The 18,652-nt window shown below is 43.8% G+C and overlaps 1 protein-coding gene across 3 annotated transcripts in view; it reads left to right on the plus strand.

Moving 5' to 3' along the window:
* ARHGEF18 (Rho/Rac guanine nucleotide exchange factor 18) overlaps positions 1-18,652 on the plus strand; it is a 48,774-nt gene that overhangs the window by 14,003 nt on the left and 16,119 nt on the right. Inside the window, exons 1-9 of one of the 3 annotated variants that reach the window (XM_014882990.2) lie at positions 3,630-3,715; positions 9,439-9,506; positions 11,074-11,137; positions 14,034-14,178; positions 14,935-15,047; positions 15,210-15,350; positions 15,809-16,059; positions 16,764-16,889; positions 18,115-18,232. In XM_014882990.2, the coding sequence (XP_014738476.2) occupies positions 14,111-14,178; positions 14,935-15,047; positions 15,210-15,350; positions 15,809-16,059; positions 16,764-16,889; positions 18,115-18,232 (817 nt within the window). In that variant the 5' untranslated portion in view covers positions 3,630-3,715; positions 9,439-9,506; positions 11,074-11,137; positions 14,034-14,110. Of the gene's footprint in view, positions 1-3,629; positions 3,716-9,438; positions 9,507-11,073; positions 11,138-14,033; positions 14,179-14,934; positions 15,048-15,209; positions 15,351-15,808; positions 16,060-16,763; positions 16,890-18,114; positions 18,233-18,652 lie in introns of those variants that run through there. The other 2 variants (XM_014882989.2, XM_014882985.2) reach the window with 2 other exon arrangements.

An 18,652-nucleotide genomic window follows, 5' to 3' on the forward strand; every position in this document is an offset into this window, starting at 1 on the left:
TAGGCTGACCCTTGCTGGCTGCTTCAGTGCACTGGCTGATCTCTAACTGGTTGCTGTAACAACTGGTCTCCAGGATTTATTTAAGGCGCATTGTGAAAGAGGTTTGGAAAACCATTTCCTTTCTCACAATAAGAAAGGGAGAGGACATGGATTTCTGCAGTTTTTCAGGCAAACATCCTCCACTCATGATCAAGGAGAGGCCAGAATAGCTTTTGCTTTAGACCTGAAATTTGGTGTTAAATTCACCTTTCACTCGGCACTTGTGCCTGCAAGGTTTTTCTTTTGGATTCTCAGTGCAGTACCAATAAGGTAATAGGTGAAGGATAGTTTTGGCTTATGATAAGGACGAATTACTTGATTTTCTATCCTGAAATTTCTGTTCACAGCCCACACAAAGTCCTGAGAAATCTGAAAAGCAGCAGGCAACCTGGAACTTTGCATTTCCGTAGAGAGGCACAGCTGCCAAAAATCTTCTGTTTTGGGGGGAAAAGGAGGTTTGGCTGCTGTAACATGATGACAGTGATAAATGGACTGGGAGTCCCACTTGGAATAAACTATTACTGACAGGAGTCCAAATAAACAGAGGCAAAACCAGAGCGGCTGTGTCGGGCTGTGGGTTAAGATGGTTCTGAGCCAATGGAGCAGGATCTGAAGCAAATGTGAAAGCGGCTGCAGCGCTGGTTGCAGAGAAAACACTGCCTGAGCTGAGTGTCCTGACACAGAGCTGGCTCAGCCAGCTCGAGAGGCCTTAGAAAAGGAAACCAAAGTACATCCTATTCTCAGTGCTTCTCCTTTTCTGCTTTTTACCTTCTTTTTGTGTCTGGGCAGTACTACCTTGATCTGGAACATCTCCAAATGTTGCTCCTTCCTTTCCCTGATAAAACCTTAAGATCTTGTACACTCGGGCTGACAAATGCATAAGGACAGTAACCAACCCGAGACATTCAGCAAGAAATCTTTTGCTATTACAGAATTACACAGGATTAGACAGCTGGTACTCTTCTCTTCTTTACAATCCAAGCCTTAGCTCTAAGCTATGGAGTCTTGGAGCTGGCTGCTGTGCCAGATTTTGCACTGATTTTGTGGCGATGCCCTGAGGCCTCACAAGCACAGCACGTTCTCTCCATAAGCTGCAGTTGGGCAATCTGCAATGCTTTACTTTTATATTACAGCAAAGCACGAAGTTTGAAGTGTCTAAGGATTAATCAGTCACCAAGTGACAGCCAGCTGTTTACCCCCAAGCCGCTTTATGTAATGATCATTTCTCTGTAGTGCTGACAGGCCCCAATAAACAACTGGGACCTCAGTGTACTCAGTCCTGTAGAGAAGCAGCACAAAAGGGAACATTTTGGAAAAGCTTGCAACTATGAGACGAAGATAAAAATAAAATCGATTAAACAGGTGGCAGTGTGGAAACCAGAGATCACATTGGCCCCATGGCAGGATTTCATCACATCTCTAGCCCAAACAGTGGCAGCACGGGAAAGCTGCAGGGTGGATTTTGAGAGGGAAATTTGTTTTGTAATCATGTATGCTGTGTTTTCAAGCTGAACAGGCAAGTAGGATATGTGTGATGTAAAATATGACAAACTTTCGATCAGTATTGTAAATCCTCAGAGCGAAATCAGGAGGGGAGGTTGGGTGGTGAGCTCTTCCAAGTTTTCATGCCTGCACTGAGTACGAGTACTACCCCGAGACTTTATTGGTATCAGGGAAAAGGTGGTTTTTCCAGCAAGCAAGGTTCTGTGTCAGTGCATGGATCTCCTGCTAGGGAAGATAACTCCCCTTTACTCTCGTCGTTTGTCTGTGCAGGGGTCACTGAGAGAGGCCTGGGCAGGCACTCGCTGTTGAGCAGCAGATAGGGAAGCCAGCACCTGCCAACCCTCCGGGCACTGCAGCCTTGCCTTGGCAGGGTGTTCATAAACACTCCAGCACGTTGGGTTGGCAAATCTCACCGGGCTTTTAATAACAAATTATGTATTTCAAGTCACAGGCGATGTACAAACACACATGAAGTGCCATGCTGAAGAGGTCACTGGGGTGCCACATCCCATCTGTTAGGGGCCTCTTTAATCTGGGAGGAGCCATATGCCCTCCCTGAGGGGAAAGCGTGGCCTAAGGGTGGCCATGTGCCTTCAATGAGGGGAAAATGCAGGCTGGGGGACCACATGTCTTCCCTCAGAGAAGTCATGTGTTCTCAGAAGCTGTGTATTCCTCCCTGAGGGGCAAGTGCAGGCTGAGGATGCTCATTGTGTGCCTGAGGGGGACATGCAGGTTGGGGACCCTGTGCCCTTCCTGAGGGAAAGTGCAGGCTATGGGTGGCCATGCCTTCTCTGCAGGAAGAAGGAGCAGGCAATGGATGGTCGTGTGTCCTCCCTAAGGATGAAGCACAGGCTGAGGATGCTCATGCCCTCTCTGAGGGAGATGTGTGCCCTGTGCCCTCCCTGCAGGAGAAAGGGGCCGGCTATGGGAGGCCATGTGTCCTCCCTGGAGGAAAGGGAGGGTTGTAGGCTCTGCTTTCCCTGATGGAAAGCGCAGGGCTGGAAGGACCCTGTGCCCTCCCTGAGGGAAAAGGGCAGGTCAGGGGAGACATGTGCCCTCTCTGAGGGGAAAGCAAGAGCTATGAAAGGCTCTGCCCTCCCTGAGGGGCAGGAGCAGCTGGAGTGCTGTCTCCTCCATGAGGGGAACTAAGGTGTAAAAGGATGATGTGGAGGGTGCTGCTCCACCCTGAGGAATGCCCTCCCTCAAAGAAGGGGGAAACTGTGGTAGTCGTACCCTCAGTGAAGGAAAATGCAGGTTAAGGGTGGCCATGTGCCCTCCCTGAAGAGAAATGTGGGCTGTAGGTGCTGAGGGGAAAGCGTGGCTCAGGGCTGCGTGTGCTCTTCCCGAAGAAGGAGCGGGCTAAGGGAGGCCGTGCGCTCTCCTGGGGAGCGGGCACGGGCTGCGGGTGCTAATGGCGTCCCTGAAGGGAAAACACGGACTAGAGCTGTCCGTGTGTCCTTCCTGAGAGAAAAACATGGGCTAAGGGTATCTGTGTGCCCTCCCTGAAGGAAAAACACGGGTTAAGCGTGTCCATGTGCCCTCTCCGAGAGGAAAACACGGGCTAAGGATGTCTGCGTGCCCTGAGAGGAAAACACTGGTTAAGGGTGTCCGTGTGCCCTCCCTGAGAAGAAAACACTGGTTAAGGGTGTCCGCGTGCCCTCCCTGAGAAGAAAACACTGGTTAAGGGTGTCCGTGTGCCCTCCCTGAGAAGAAAACACTGGTTAAGGGTGTCCGTGTGCCCTCTCTGGGAGGAACGTGCGGGTTGCGGATGTTCGTGCGCCCTCCCTTAGGGGAAAGCGCGGGCTGATGGTATCTGTGTGCCCTCCCTGAGGGAAAAACACGGGCTAATGGTGTCCGTGTGCCCTCCCTGAGGTGAAAACACGGCTTAAGCGTGTCCGTGTGCCCTCTCTGAGGGGAAAGCGCGGGGTAATGATGCCCGTGTGTGCCCTCTCTGAGGGGAAAGCGCGGCCTAAGGGTGTCCGTGTGCTCTCCCTGGGGCCGCGGGCTGCCCCTGCGCTGTCCCGGAGGGGCCGGGACCCTGCCCGGCCATGCTGCGGCGCGCAGGCGCGTCCCGGTCCCCATTTTTTTCCTTCCGGGACACGGGGGCGTTTCCTGTTGCTGTGGCGGCGGCTCCCGGGACCAAGAGGGAACCGGCGGCTCCCCGGGGAGTCCGGTAAGAGACCGGGCTGTCAGCGCGCCCGCCGGCCCCTGGCTCCGCTCCCCCCGGCCCTAGCGAGCCCCCGGGCACCGGCACCCCCTCCCTGGGGCCGCGGCGCGGGGACCGCCCTGCCCCTGTCCCTGTGCGGGCAATGGGGGCTCAGAGGGCTCCAAGGGCTCCCGGCGTTTGGCCGGGGCAGCGGGTTGATCTTCACTTTGCCCCAGTCCCGCAGGTTTACAGCCGTCCCGGCCTTTGCCGCTCAGGGCTTCAGCTGCGGGACGGGACCCAGCTTAAAAGATGCGGTGTTTACAATAGATAGCTCTTTCATGGGCTACGGAAGGAGTGAAAAATGGTGCTGTGTGCGGTAGGGAGGCCAGCGGCTGTAGCCTGTGTGAAACCGGCTCTCTTTATGCCCCAGCTTGGGTCTGAGCATCCTTGTGTTCATTAAATTCCGCACCTCGGTCATTACGCACATTGTATGTACTGGTGCTGCAGCAGCGAGAAAAGTCTGGCATGTGCGTGAAGAAGACCTTAAATGCCGTAGGAAAAAAAAGTGGTGAAAACTTTTGTCCACAATTGCGAAGACTGACCCATTTTAAATATTCCACGGCTCTGGCTCCTTGGGGAGAGGAGCGGGAGATGGTATCAGCTTGGCTTGTGTGTGCTGAAAGGAAACGCCGGCAGGAGCTAGGAGTGGTGATGGATTTTGGAGGAGGAGCAGGGAAACAGGCAGTGATTCGAACAAACAGCTTTCTGAATGTTTCTGGTTATATATTTCGTCGTGCTGCTCTAATAAATAAGCATAATTTCTGAATATTATTTGAAGATTTGGTGTGTCACCAAGAGAAAAAAGGTGGCTTCTTAGTTTTTTTCACTCTTAAGAGAATTTTATGGGAGGCTTTTTTACTTGGCCTTTCTTGTTTAAAGTTATGAAAGTAATAGTTTCTTTTTGGCACGGTAAAATAAAAGAAACCCATGAGCCATGAAACATGGCTCTCAAACAGGAGCCATCAGACATTGTGTGGTGTAGTTCCACCTACTGTTTACCTATGAAATATTTTAAATACCTTTTATGATTGTCATAGTTGCTGCTTCAGTTCTGTAGCGTAGACTGGGGGAAGGGTTCAGCGTGAGAGAATTGAATTGGGACTCTGATTTCTTTTAGGATAACATGCAGATTTTACTTGGCATTGTTTAAAAACCAGAACTATCGGTTGTTAATGTGTTTCTGTGCCTAAAGACAACCCTGTGGCCATTGGAATTTGCTCTGTTGGGAATCTCACAACCTCTCTCTGCTTCATCGAACTGATATTTTGACAATAAAACCAGATATAGTAAGCAAGTAATTATAGGTTGTTTTGGAGACAAAGAGGAATGCTCTAACAGAGAGGCTGAAACTTGATAATTTAGTGCTGTTACTCTCTGGCGTGGACTGTCTCTGTTTCAGAATGTGAAGTATCTCATCTCCTTGCACCCTTCCAGTTTTTGGTTTCTGCCTCTGCGTAATTAGACAAGCGAGAAAACAAGTAAACACCGACCACTGGAGCCACTAGGACAAAGTTAAATCTGCTCTGAGTTCCTCAAGATACCTGACCTGGATTTACCCAATACAGAAACTTCCTCATGTTCCACTGCAACTCCTCCTCTTTCCTGAGAAGTTTTATCTCAGTCACTCTGCATTTTCTGGAATGCTGTGGTGGTTTGAAATGTTTCTTGGCCGTTATGTTGTGCATCTCTGTGTATAAATGCAGAGTTTATGTTCAGTGTTAATCATTCATATGAGGGTTGTTTCCTTTGTCAATTCAAGAGGGAGGAGTTCCCTGTGTGGTGTAAGGGTAAGGAAGGAGGGAAGAGATTCTCTTTGATCCCCGAAGCATAGACAGTTGAAAACAGGAAAAAATATTTAAACGACTAATTTCACAAGGAAGCTGTTTTGCCCTTGGCTCTCTTCAGCTGGTTGGATTTCATAGGTGGTGAATATGTCCTTGAACTCCTTGTATCGTTAGAACCACTGTTAAGATCTGTCCCTGTTTGAACTTAGCTGCTTTAAAGTGTTTTTTTTTTTAATCTGTGATTTAAAAAGTAAACCAAAAAAATCTTTGAGATAAAGAAAGTCAATAGTTGAATTTTATATTAATCACAGCATTTTTGTCTGTGAATTGTTGTTTGCAAATGGCCTTTTAAGAGTTATTTTATTGGGCAGTACCATTCCAGACCAAAGGTCAGGGTCATAATGCTCATAATGTCTGGTGAGTCATAGATTTGTCCTGAAATCCAATTCTGGAAGACATTTATAAGACATTGGCAGTGTATGGTCCCTTGGAATATATTCCAGCTGGGGGAAAAATGTCTTTGCTTGTCCCTTTCCAGCCAGGTTTGTTGCCCTCTCATACTGTGAACAGGGTGATGCTTTTGGGTTTTGTAATGTGCTGTCCAGTAAAATGCTCCTGGGTTGTAAATTACTTTCTGGGAGCCATTAGGAAAACATCTCATTAATAAGCGAAGGTTTTATTATACCGGATAGTAAATTCATTACCCTCAGTCATGAACAGGATCTTTGCTGATATTTATGAGCCTTTTAAATATTTCTTTGCTGGTTGAGGTCCTTGCTTTAGTCACTCATTAGGTCATCTTTGGCACAGACCCCTGCAAAATGCTTCAAGGGAGTGACAGTCCCTGTCATTCAGATCTGGGATAATGTGATGCTCCCAAAATTCTCAGCCTTAATTCCAAACCTGTTGATTAAAGCCCAGGAACAGCCCTGGTGGGTTTGCTCAGTTTCCATGCTGTGTGGCTCAGTTGCTCTGGTACCTCAGCTGTCCCCATCCAGTCGAGGTGACCCAAATCCTCGGACTTTCCCGGTGTGTTGGCACTTTGTCTGACATTGTCAGCACTGGCCAGAGCTGCTGCCCTTCTGCATAGTCTGTATCAAGATGAAATCCTTTGGAGGGTCTGTTTTTCCCTGCCAAATTAATCTTCTTGCTGTTCAGTGATTGAAAGAGGAGGAGACAAGGAAAGGGCCTGGCTGCAGTCCTCCTGCAGTCCTCTCAGTTTTTATCTATGCCTTTCTCAGGAATATCTTCTATGGTAAATGAAAATTTTTTTTTTTGGTCATTTTGAGTTACTGCTGCTGCTTTACTCTGGATGACTGGAAAAGATAGAAATCTGGTATTTCTATACATGTGTTAGAGATCTGTTATTTCTCTACACCTGCAAACAGCCCTTCATGTGTATCTCTGCTCTTAAACATCAGCCTTCGTGTGTGCAGGTTCCTGCCCCTTCTTTGCTGTCCCTCGTCCCTCATTCTTCTCTTTGCTGTTTTTTCCACCCCTGTAGTTCTCTGATACTATTTTCACAGAAGCTTAATAAGAATACAGAGTAATAAGAATAAATGCAGAAATCTGCATAAATGCATAAAAATGCATAAATTGCATAAAAAGGAAACCACAGTCACTAGTATTCAAAAGCTCCTTCTCATCCTGAATTAGAGTGGCCTTCCTTCAGCACTGCAAAAGTGTTGAGTAGAGGAAACTGGAGCATGTTTTATAAAATAAAGTATGATTCTAAAACAGTCTTCTGGCAGGTTTCAGATTTCTCTTATGTGGGTAAAAATAATGCCACTTTGAAATCATTAAGTAAATGCATTTCAAATAGTCTCATGGAGAATCAGATCCTTGGATTCAGCTGCAGTTTCCTGCAGCTTTTCTGTAGCATTTTCCTGTTTTCTAGTATGTTCTGCAGTGTTGTGTAAAGAACCTTTCAGCAGTGGAGGGAAGTCATACACAGCACTATTAGATATGTCAGCTGATTAAGTGAAAAATGCCTACTGAGAGTGCCACAAGCTGTTATCTTTAACAGACCAAGGGCATGATTTTAAAATTGAAATACGTTTTTAAGTGAAATCCCTTTTACAGTTACCTTAACAAGGAACCCAAGCTTTTCAAGTAGAATTGGTCCTACTAATCATTGATAGGAAAAAAATTCCTAAATGTAATCACTGAAAATGGGTCAATGTCAGGGAATATGAATGTCTGATTGAAATTTGATGTTTCTAGATGATTATATTACAGAATTCTAGATGAGTTCTGTGGATTTCAGGACTGTGTGGGAAGGCAGTGGCTGTAGGAACATGGGGCATCCGTGGGGCTGCGTGTTCTGCCCTGAAGGGAACCCATCTGTGAGCAGGACTTGAAGCCAACCCGGCCTGACGTCATGGAGAATTTTCTCTATTTCCTTTTGTGCGGTGATTTTTGTCCTACAGTTTGTTCCTTTGTCTCAGGAGAAAAGGGATTTCCATTGTCATCTACTTGTTTGTTGTTGAGGCATGTCTTTTAACAAGCTCTTCCTTCCCTCGTGGTAGGTGGAGGCCTTCTCATTGCTGAAATAATGAATATATTTTTATTCTCTACACAGTTTTAAGAAGTGATAATTTTAATATATTTTTCTCATGCATTTGCAGAGGCACATACATTTGAAATTAGATGTGGTGCCTTTTGGTTTGTGGCGTGGGGTGTGGTAGTGGTAAGAATATCCCAAATAAGAGAAGTTGTGGGAGGTGATAGTTTTTGTGGAGGTTTGGTTTTTTTTGTGTGTGTGGCAGGCACTTGGGAGCAGAACTCTGCACTTCATTTCCCACACTTGGGGAAGTTGTATAACATGTGAGCATCTTGCAGGTCTGTGCACTCAAGTGTTTCTCAGTCTTGTTTTTAAATATCTTTATTAATTTATTTGTGTTTAAAACCAAGTAAGTATTCTGGTCCTGTTATCTGTTTTTTGCTGAAAATATGGAAAACACAAATAAGCACCTCTAGGTTATCCAGGAGCCTTAAAGCAGATCCCCAGTCCTGGCGCCAGGCGGGGGTGGTTCTGAAGAGACCTTAAATAGTTTTTCCTCTGTGCTTTAAACATAAACTGCCTTTTCTCTAGCAGATATGTTGTTCTTCTTTCCAGTTTTGTTTTATTTCTCTTTTAACAGGCGTGTCTGGCAAAAGGCAAATAAATCCTGGTGTCCTTTACTGAGTTGGTGGTGTCCTGCTTTGCTTTTGATGAAGGATCTTATTTTATAAATGGGCAGAAAGGTTGCAGAAAATTTTTGGCACTATCGGTTCCTCTCCTGTTTTCTCCATAAGTAGTTATCAGGAGGGAAAAAAAAGAGATTGGATTTTATTATACTATTAATAGTTTTATGGCATTTGGGTGAGAGGGCTGCATTTGTTCCTATATCTGGGAACAATTCCTTTGTGCAGCTGGAAGGGTGGTAATGCTGTGGTGCTGGTAATGCTCTGATGATTCTGGAGAGTGTTTTGATCTTTAATTTACTGTAGTTACTGCAGCTCCCAGCAATAGTCCGTGCAGAAAGGCAGCTATTCCTGTGGAGTCAAAGAATTGCTGCCTTCTTGATTGGTGTCAGTTTTGGATGGAGAGACATGGAAATGGCCTTGGCAAAGAGGAGGAAGCTGTGCTCCACTGAGTGGAGGTTGGGCAGAAAACTGCTCGTGCGTTCCAGAGTGGCTCTTGGTTCTTGCATATGTGAATTGCACTCAGTGGGGCAGTCTTACTGAACAAACTTGAGGGTTTGGTGTAAAATCAAGACCAGAACATGCACAGCCAGGATGCTTGCACAACACCTGAGCTTACTCTGCACCTCTTCCAAAATTAAGATCCCTTGTGTGCCATTATTCCTTTCCCTAGATAAGAAAGAAGAATAATTAAGATTTTTTTGTGTGTGTGCATTTCAGATTGTGCAGTGAATGTCCACAAGAACTGCAAGAGTTTGCTGACTGAATGCAGCAGCATCAGACCCAAGGTGGGCTTTAACATTTGTTCTTCTTTTATAATGACAAGGCTTGCAATCATAAGTTTAATTTATGTGAGTGGTTTAATTTACATCAGTACAGAATCTTGCCCTACATCTTCAAGGCATCGAGTAGTTACTAACTTGTTATTACAGTAGTTAATGATAATGTATGGAGGAAAATAAAGTGAAACATTTTACTGCTATACTGTGAATTACTTAGCCTGTGTGCCAGAACTGTGACTGGCACTAAGAGTCCTCAAACCTGTCACGTTTTTGGGGAATATAATTGAATTATATGTTAGCTTTGAATGTTGTGCCATCTCAAAGCTGATGGAAGAGCATGAGGGGTGGAGGGGAATGGTTGTAAGAGTTGCATATTATTGCTAAACTGGAAAATGCAGAATAAGTGATTTCATTTGGGAACTGTGATGAACTTGGTCTTGCTATCCTTATGTTTATTTTTTATCTCTGTCACCATGGTGCCTGTGAATGCATGTAAGGTCACAAGTTGTTTCACATAGATGTCTATCTGTTGGGGTTTTTGTTCTGGTATTGGTTTTGAAAATCATTTCCTCCTCCTTATAACTAATATTACTTGAGGGAGTTTTAGTTTGTTTTAACCTGCAAGTGCTGATGGTTTCAGAGACTGATAGCAGATTAGGGAGTACTGTGAGGGGGAAAAGAGAGAACAGAGCAGCTCAGACCTGAGCAATTAGAGGTTAGAGGAAGTGTGTTCAGCCATTGGTGATATAGAATGAAACTCTTCTGAGGGCAGAAATGTTCTTGTGGGGGTTTTGATATATAATTTTAAACATCTCAGGGCATTGTGAATTTTCCTTTTAAACCAAAAAATTTACTTGCTCTGATGCTTTCATTTCCACTCTTCACCACCACCCAAAACTTCATGGTCGAATCAGCCATGACAAACCACTTCTGAAGAGAGCAGAAGGAGTGGGGGCACAAAATAGGGTGAAGAATTCAGTCAGAAATGGGAGCCCTAAAGGGAAGCTCCCCAAAAGCCATTTGTTATAGCCTGTATTAATTGATTTTCTTTGAATCTTTGATAACTTGTATCTCAATGGTTTTTAATACCCTAGTGTTGCAAGAAGGACACAGTTTAGCAAGGATTACCAAAGATGCAATTTGAAATGGACAGTCTGAATTTTGGTTGAAAGTGACTGGAGTAGTTTAGTCAGTATTGCTAGAAACTAAACAACAGCAAAGTCTCAGTGAAGACTGTGAATGTGAAGGGGTTGCTTTCAACTCATAAATTAATTATCATAGCTTTAATTCAGCTGTATTTTCAATTAATTATCATAGCTTTAATTCAGCTGTAGTTTCAGTTTTGGTTCTATTTTAGCCTGATTTATACTTTGTGGAATTTAATACAAAGTGTTAATGTCTGTATGTCATTTGCCTGGCACATGAAAAGATCAAAGGTGCTATTGTGTTAAATCTTTTATATTCTCATTGACATCTTCACTTACAGTTAGTGCTATAGGATAGGAAAAGTCTGATTCATTTTGGGCTGAAAGTTTGGTCTGGATGTGTAAGAATATTGTATTTTTTCCTATAGCAGAAAGATTTGCAGCACAGACCTTCTGGATCTCCACAAAGTTCGCCCCAGTGCATTTCCCCAGGTTTGTACTAAAGAATGATTTCTGTGCTCAAGGCTTATCTGTTCGATTGCATTTTTTTTCTTTAATATGTTTTAAAGGCTATACACGGTGTGTTATTGAAGTATAGAGAAGGTCTCTTTTAATAAGATGGTTTCATTTTTTTTTCTATTGGGAATGGCTTAGAGGCTCCTAGCAATCTCCTGTGTGTTTTTATCTTTTTATCTTTTTATTTTTCTTTATACCTTCTTGCTGTGTAACCTCAAAATATCATGGTGAAAAGGGATCAATAAGCTCGTTTTTCATTGATTGTCTATTCTCTGGCCTCTGAAAAGACTAGAACTGTGAACTTTGTTTTACATCAGATTTTCATAATTGTCTATTTAAAACTTGCCTGCAGCTAGTGGTTGCTAGAAATCTCTAAGACAAGCTAGCACTAATGGTCTGAACATAAATCTTTGTTGAAACAAAGTGAGGAAAAAGGATCTGGGAAGGAAAAAAAGCAAAAAGAAAGAACATCTGTATTGCAGCATAGGCTTTGAAATATCTTTTTGCTGCTGGAAAAGACCATCCCTGTCACGGGTGTATTAAATGACATTTTAGTTTTATAAGATGTTGCAAGGTCTGCATTAACAGAGCAGGTGAGTGTCAAACACAGCTGACTCGGATCTGGGTGTTTCAGGTACTTTCAGGTACCATTTGCATTGTGAGGTGTCTTCTTCATGAAATGATTCTTCCCAAGAGGCAGCACAGGGGATAATTGTTCTAAGCAGATAAGTGGCTGTTTGTATTACCCAGAATGGGTCTGTGCATTTAGGAGAAAGTGCAGAGACTAAAATAGGAAGCAAGGGCTGATGAAAATGGGAGCAGAAGTCAGTAGGGCTGGTCGGTGAGGAGCTCTGTGGTACCTGGGCTGCTGTGTGTGAGGGGAGCAGCGATCGATGAGGGGCACAGCAGTGTGCAGACAGTGCTAATTGAACTCAGAAAATGGCTTGTGGGCCGTGCAGGCTCTGCTAGGCACACAGTACTCATTTTCCTTAGTCAAAAGCAGAAGCTGGAAATTAAAGGAACAGCTAATAGCCTGGGCATTGTATGTTGTTAGCCACAGCATAACCCTGCAGACTGCAGTGCCCAGCAAAAAACCCCAAAGATATTGTCTCAATGTAAAAGAAAAATTCATTTTAAGAAAGGCATAAACTGTGTTGTGTGTCCCCATCCCTCTCCCCTTGTTTTGCCTCTGGAGATTTTTAGGTCTGGTCTATCCTTGTGTAACAGAACTTTATGTTCCTGGCTTGTGGAGCACAAAAAGAGAACGTGATGGCCAATAATTTCAATACTTCCCCAAATGGAAACACAGGGACATTGGTTATTAAGCCTTTGTTTAAGAAATCTGACTGGGCAAATCTTTCAGATATTTGTCTCCTTTTGGGGCTTGGAGGGGGTGGAAATGACTCAGTTTACCCGTTTGCTGTAGACTGACAGTGTACTGTATGTGTAGCCAGGAGGTTTCAAACCCAAACAGCTTTTGGGAAAGGTATTTCCAGCAGGAAAAGATGTGGTGGTATAATTTTTATTAAATGTCATTGATGAAACCTCCCCTGCAGCCCCAAAACAATTCTTTTGTCAATGAAGATGAAATGAGAGACAAGCAGGTATAGAGCACGGGATATGAAAAAATGTGGAAAAACCTGTTTCATGACAAGAACCACAAATACTTTGATTTAACTGTGCTTCACTGAGCAAGGCAGAAATGGGAGAGAGAATTATTAGTGAAGGTACACTAAGGAGGGCAGGCTGAAAAAGGGGAACTTTGTTCTTACTAGAAAAGTGATGCATGAGCCTTATCTGGGAGCTGGAGACCCCCTTGAACTGTGACAGCAGCAGCCCCCTGGTCCTGGAGCAGCCTCCTGGACACGGGGCTGGGAGAGGAGCTGGGTCTCTCCCTGCAGTGACAGAGCCCTGGGCTCAGGGATCCATGAGATCCCACTCCCATGTCCTTAAAAGCTCTTTGAAAAAGGGCTGCTACAGATCTTGTGAGAGATCAATTCTAAAGATTGTCTGGCTGAGTCTTCATCTTTGACTTCCCTGAAGTTGCTTTTTTAAAAGGATGTATTTTGTCTCCCATTCCTTATCATTTATTACAGACATTAGTACTAAATAATTGTATCCATTTTTTATAAGTCTATTACAGGCTTCCACGTATTGTGTAATAGTGATTAAAGTTTCAAATATCTTTCCAGTTCACAGTCTGTCTAGATTTAAAAAGCATTAAAAAGCTGCAGTATTAAAATTAAATTTAGCTCTGGTATCTATTATGTGCAGTGTGTGTGCATGCAGATATAAATCGCTGTGAGCAATAAGCATTGCAGAGAACTTGTGGGTTTTTTTCTGTGATCTCTGATTTTTCTTGTTTGCCATGAAATGTTCTGTGCCCTTATACGGTGGGGTGTGAATAATTGTGTGTAGGTTCTGGTGTTTTACTAAAGGAGAAGATACTTTGCAATTTCCACACTAAATGGGCACAGTAGGGACCAATTTCCTGCACTTCAGACCTGCTGATTTAGCCAATACAGTAAGTTAAGTGGCAGCTTTACATTTCTAGAAGGATCACAGGTAGTATAAAAACAGAGCATCTCTGGGGCCACTTTACTGTGCCAGGTCTGAGGGCAGCCAGTGGTGAGCATGGGGAATACAAATTCAAAAAGCAGCGGCAGAAGCAATGCGATTCCAGCTCACCCCGAGCTGTCTTTTTGTGGTTCCTTTTCAAGAAAATGGAATGAGAATGTTTTTTTGGACAACGAGCTCCTGACATCCAAGATCCTGTCAGTTCTCCGGCCGCATTCCGAGCGAGGGCTGAGAGCAGGCGAGCTGCAGTGCACGCCTCATTTTCTGAGTACCAATTCCATTTTTGCCTCTTTAGCCACTTCTCTGAAGGAGCAGCCCCGAAGTCTTCTCCTGGGAGCGGATGGCACCCCAGCACTGTCCCGGAACCTCGGGATGACTATCGCCCAAAGAGGACATCCCCAGCCTTCACTGAGCACTGCTGGAGCTGTTAATAAATTTGGGTGAGTAAAATGTTTCTCTTCTAATCCACTGCTTTCAGCTACCTCCCCCCCCCCGCCTCCCCAGTGTGAAAAGAAAAACGAGAACTCACATCGTGTTTTCAAAGCTCAAAAGAGTTTTATTGAGCTTTTAATTCTGAAAGTTGTTTCCCTGAACAGTGCTTTTTTTTTAACTTTTTTATCTGTCTTTGGTCCCTTTGTCCTGTGTCACAGAAGATACTGTATAAAATAGTGCAATATTTGAGTTTTTCTGTTTAGATTATGGTTTTCCTGGATGTATTTGTCTTGAGAACTGCTGTGAAATTCAGTGATCTTGTCTGAGTTCAGCTATTCTAGGTTGGGCTGGTGCTGACTGGTGTAGGAGGCAGCAGTGTTTTAATTGCTGAATACCTTCATTAAAATAGTAGGCAAACTCAAGGCTATCTGCTGTTTTAAGTAGCTATTTACTTTTGATGTTCCCCAGTTATCCTCCCTTCCCAGAGAAAGTGCCCTTTGTACTCTGAACTGGCTGTGGCTTGTCACCAGGTGATGTCCTTGTAAACTGTCATAGCAGAAGTTACAAGCTTTGCTCATGCTGCTCTAATTAAACTGCAGGATTTCAGCGTTGGAGTTGCTAAGTTGATTTAACTGTTTAAAGAGCACAGTGATATTTATTTATTGTAAGATAATTGCACTATAGTTTAGGAAAGATGCTTGTTAAATAAGTTGGAATTTATTTTGAATTTTAATTGTTCTGGTCTAATTTCTTTGGCCATTTAGGCTAATTTCAGGAGACATGGATGAAGGGGACTCAGGCTTTATAAAATTTAAGCAGACTTCAGATGACGTTGTCTCGCTTGCACCTTCAACAGCAGACTCCATTTTTCTGGAAGGTATGGAATTTCTGTGCTTTTCAGGATTGTTATGCAACTTCTCCCACGGGTTTGAAAGCAGCATCGAGGTGGTTTTGCTCTTGTTGCTGTTTTTGATGGTAAAGAGGGATATGGTGAGAAACAATTTAATAATAATTGAAATTGAATGTACTTTTGGTCTAGATGCATATTCTGTGACCCTCCGGAGTGAAATAGAAACAGATGCTCATGAGTTTGAGGCAGAGTCTTGGAGTGTTGCAGTGGAACAGCCTTATGCAAAAAGGCAAAGGAAAGACGTTATAAAAAGGCAAGATGTCATTTATGGTAAGAGTATTTGCTATTCTTAAAACTTTTTCTGTTTCATAGTGCTACTGTTGTGGAACAAAGCAGAAATAATTTTTGTTGGTTCCCATTTTGACTTGTGCTTGAAAAGTAGAACTGAGTGAAGGTTTTTGAGTCTGTTACCTGCATTAATGTGTGTTATTGCTTGTGTGAATACCTTTAAGCGTGCCATGGGTTTCAGTAGCTCTGTAAGCAGCAAAGCCCAGCTGTACAATTAGGGAACAGCTCAACTGCCACTGGGAGATGTCCTTAAATAAGTAGGGTCAGTCACTGCTGGGCTGGGACATTAGCAAGGCAAATTTAAGAGCTTCACATGAGTGATGCAAAGGCTGCAGTGAAGAAGATGATCATGGCTTTCAGAGCCTGCTCTTATGTCTCACTGCTCACTGCACAGCATATAAATGACTTTTGATTTTATTTCTGTATTTCCCCTTGCCCAGAGCTAATGCAGACTGAAATGCACCATGTTAGGACACTGAAAATAATGCTGAAGGTGTACTCCAGAGCCATGAGAGAGGAGCTGCAGTTCTCAAATGCAGTCATCAACAAGCTCTTTCCCTGTGTGGATGAGCTGCTGGAGATGCACGGGCAATTCCTGCTCCAGCTGAAGGAGAGACGCAAGGAATCCTTGGAAGAGGGCAGTGACCGAAATTATATAATCCAGAACATTGGAGACCTCTTGGTAAAACAGGTGTGAATTAAACCCCACCAATGATGTTGACACTATAAAGCTTCTAAAAAGCTACTTGTGAGGGTAAAGTTATGTGGTGCAGAGATTGATTTCATCCTGGGTTTATGGTTCTCTTCCCAGGTAATGTGGGAGCATAGTTCCCAGGAATATATCTAATTACAAATAACATTAACTGGTCATTAAATCTTCTTTGGGCATGCACCTATGACACCTTGTGGGATATGTGACTACTTTGGTTCTATTTTTCATCTCTTTCAAGACTAAAGTAGCATTCCTAGTTTCCATTCCAAACTTGACTCTCCTTCAGATAAGCCAGACTTCTTTGTGTGATCTTTTAAAAATATAGTCAAGATCCTTTGAACTCATGGCAGCTTTAGCACCATTCTGGCATAGTGTGGATGCAACAATTTCTATCATATATCATGGCCATTTTTTTTTTTCCCTTCAACTTTTACAGTTCACAGGCTTTTTAAGTGCAGAGGTCCAGAAATCCTTTTAAAAATTACAACCATCATTGAATATTTGGTTATCTTGTGGTATTCCAGGCCCTCACATGTCACACTGCATGAATCTCTCATTTCTGGTACAGAAGAAAATTGAAATACAGGAGAAATGTCTCAGAAACCATGTTAAACCTGGGGTTTATAGTGGAGGCAGACTTATTCTGAATGATTCATGTCTTTCATTCTTCTATTTCCAATTAGTTTTCAGGTGAAAATGGGGAGAGAATGAAAGAAAAATACGGTGTGTTCTGTTGTGGACACAATGAAGCTGTTAGCCATTATAAAGACCTTCTCCAAAGCAATAAGAAGTTCCAAAACTTAATAAAGGTAAACAATAACCAGAAGTCTCCTATTCTGACTATGCAAAATATACTTCTCTGCTTTGGGCTTTGTTTTGTATTTGAAGATCCCTCAAATGTGAATGAGCAGGGTTAGAGGCATATTCTGGTTATTTGGTGGGTCATGAGCTTCTTGTATTTTTAGATCTTTTGAGTTATTTGGAGACAAAGCCACAATTAGCAAGTGTTACATTGGAGTCAGGCTCTTGAGAGCACCTAGGACTGGGGAATAGAGTATTTGTTCTATTCAGGGCTCTGTCCTGCTGTGTGGCCATCAGGGTAGATTGGTTTGTTAATAAATTAAATCAATGATAAAAGCTGTTGATGAGCTGCTGTAGAAGAAGCAGGGACTCTTAGTCAGGTTTTGCTCACGCCATCATCTTTCCAAACCCAGAAGATTGGCTCCAGGGTGGTTTGCTGCATTCTCTGTGCAGTTAACTGAAAGGGCTGGAGAGACACAGCCCAAGTGGAAGCTGTAACCTGAATCTCAGATGGCTTTGCAGAGGCCTAAATATTCTCATTTTCCAGTCACCAGTAAGTGATACTGTGTGAACTTTCCAGCGTAGCTCTGTACTTACAGCTCGTCTTAGCCAGGTGCCTTTAAAGTGAAAGCCCTTCACTTCCAGGGAGCTAAATAAGTGACCAGAGTTTTAAAAAAATGTAACTTCAGTCCTTGTAGAGAAAGATCTTGGTACTGTGTTCTTCTGCTGCCAGGTTTGTGCTGTACCTGCAGTCAGATTAACTGGTGCTTCACAGTCCTCCCTTTCTAAACAGGAATGTGTTTCTGTAGGTCAGGCTATTGGTGAGCATACAGGGGTAAAATAAACAGTTTCTTCATTATTGATCTAATTTTACTGGTAGGTGGTTGGGTCTGGTTTTAAAACCATAAAATTTTTCTATGTATGTAAGATCTGACCCTGTTATAGAGGGTGATCAGTTAGCAGCAGGCAATCAGACAGTTCAGATTTAGAAGTTTCCCTGAGTGACTCCACATTTAGTTAACAGTAGTTGAAAACAATACCTGAGATATTTTCCAGTAATAAAGACAATTTTTGGAATGCTGTCAGGAGTTCTGCTTTAGTAGAAGAGTGCAGCTAATTTCATGGTGCTGTGTCTAATGTGCAGAAGTGTTTTGGGGCAGAAAGCATGTGAATGGAGAGGGAGTTGAAGAGCACCATGCACAGTGGGTGTGACGAGTTTGTCTTGTTTTCTAGAAAATTGGGAACTGCTCCATTGTGAGGAGGTTGGGTGTTCAGGAGTGCATCCTCCTGGTCACCCAGCGCATCACCAAGTACCCGGTGCTGGTGGAGCGGATCATTCAGAACACTGAAGGTGGGATGGTTCCTGGAAGCCTCACAGTTGTCTCTTGGTCCTTTTTCTGCCATCTTTTGCATGTTCTTACCTCAGGCTGTTACCTGCTTTCTCACTCCTCTGCTGGCTGATGATGCCAGATCAGTCTCACCTCAGAGGGTCAAGAGAATCACAGAATGGTTGGGTTGGAAAAGTTCATCAAAGTTCATCTCATTCCACCCCCTGCCAAGGCAGGGACACCTTCCACTGTCCCAGGCTGCTCCAAGCCTCATCCAGCCCGGCCTTGAACACTTCCAGGGATCCAGGTGCAGCCACAGCTATTCTGGGCACCCTGTGCCAGGGCCTCTCCACCCTCACAGTGGGGAATTTCTTCCCAATATCCCATTTAACACTGCCCTTCTTCAGCTTAAAGCCATTCCCCCTTGTCCTGTCACTCCAGGC

This window comes from Sturnus vulgaris, chromosome 26 (genome assembly GCF_052056855.1).
Source record: "Sturnus vulgaris isolate bStuVul1 chromosome 26, bStuVul1.hap1, whole genome shotgun sequence".
NCBI lineage: Eukaryota > Metazoa > Chordata > Aves > Passeriformes > Sturnidae > Sturnus > Sturnus vulgaris.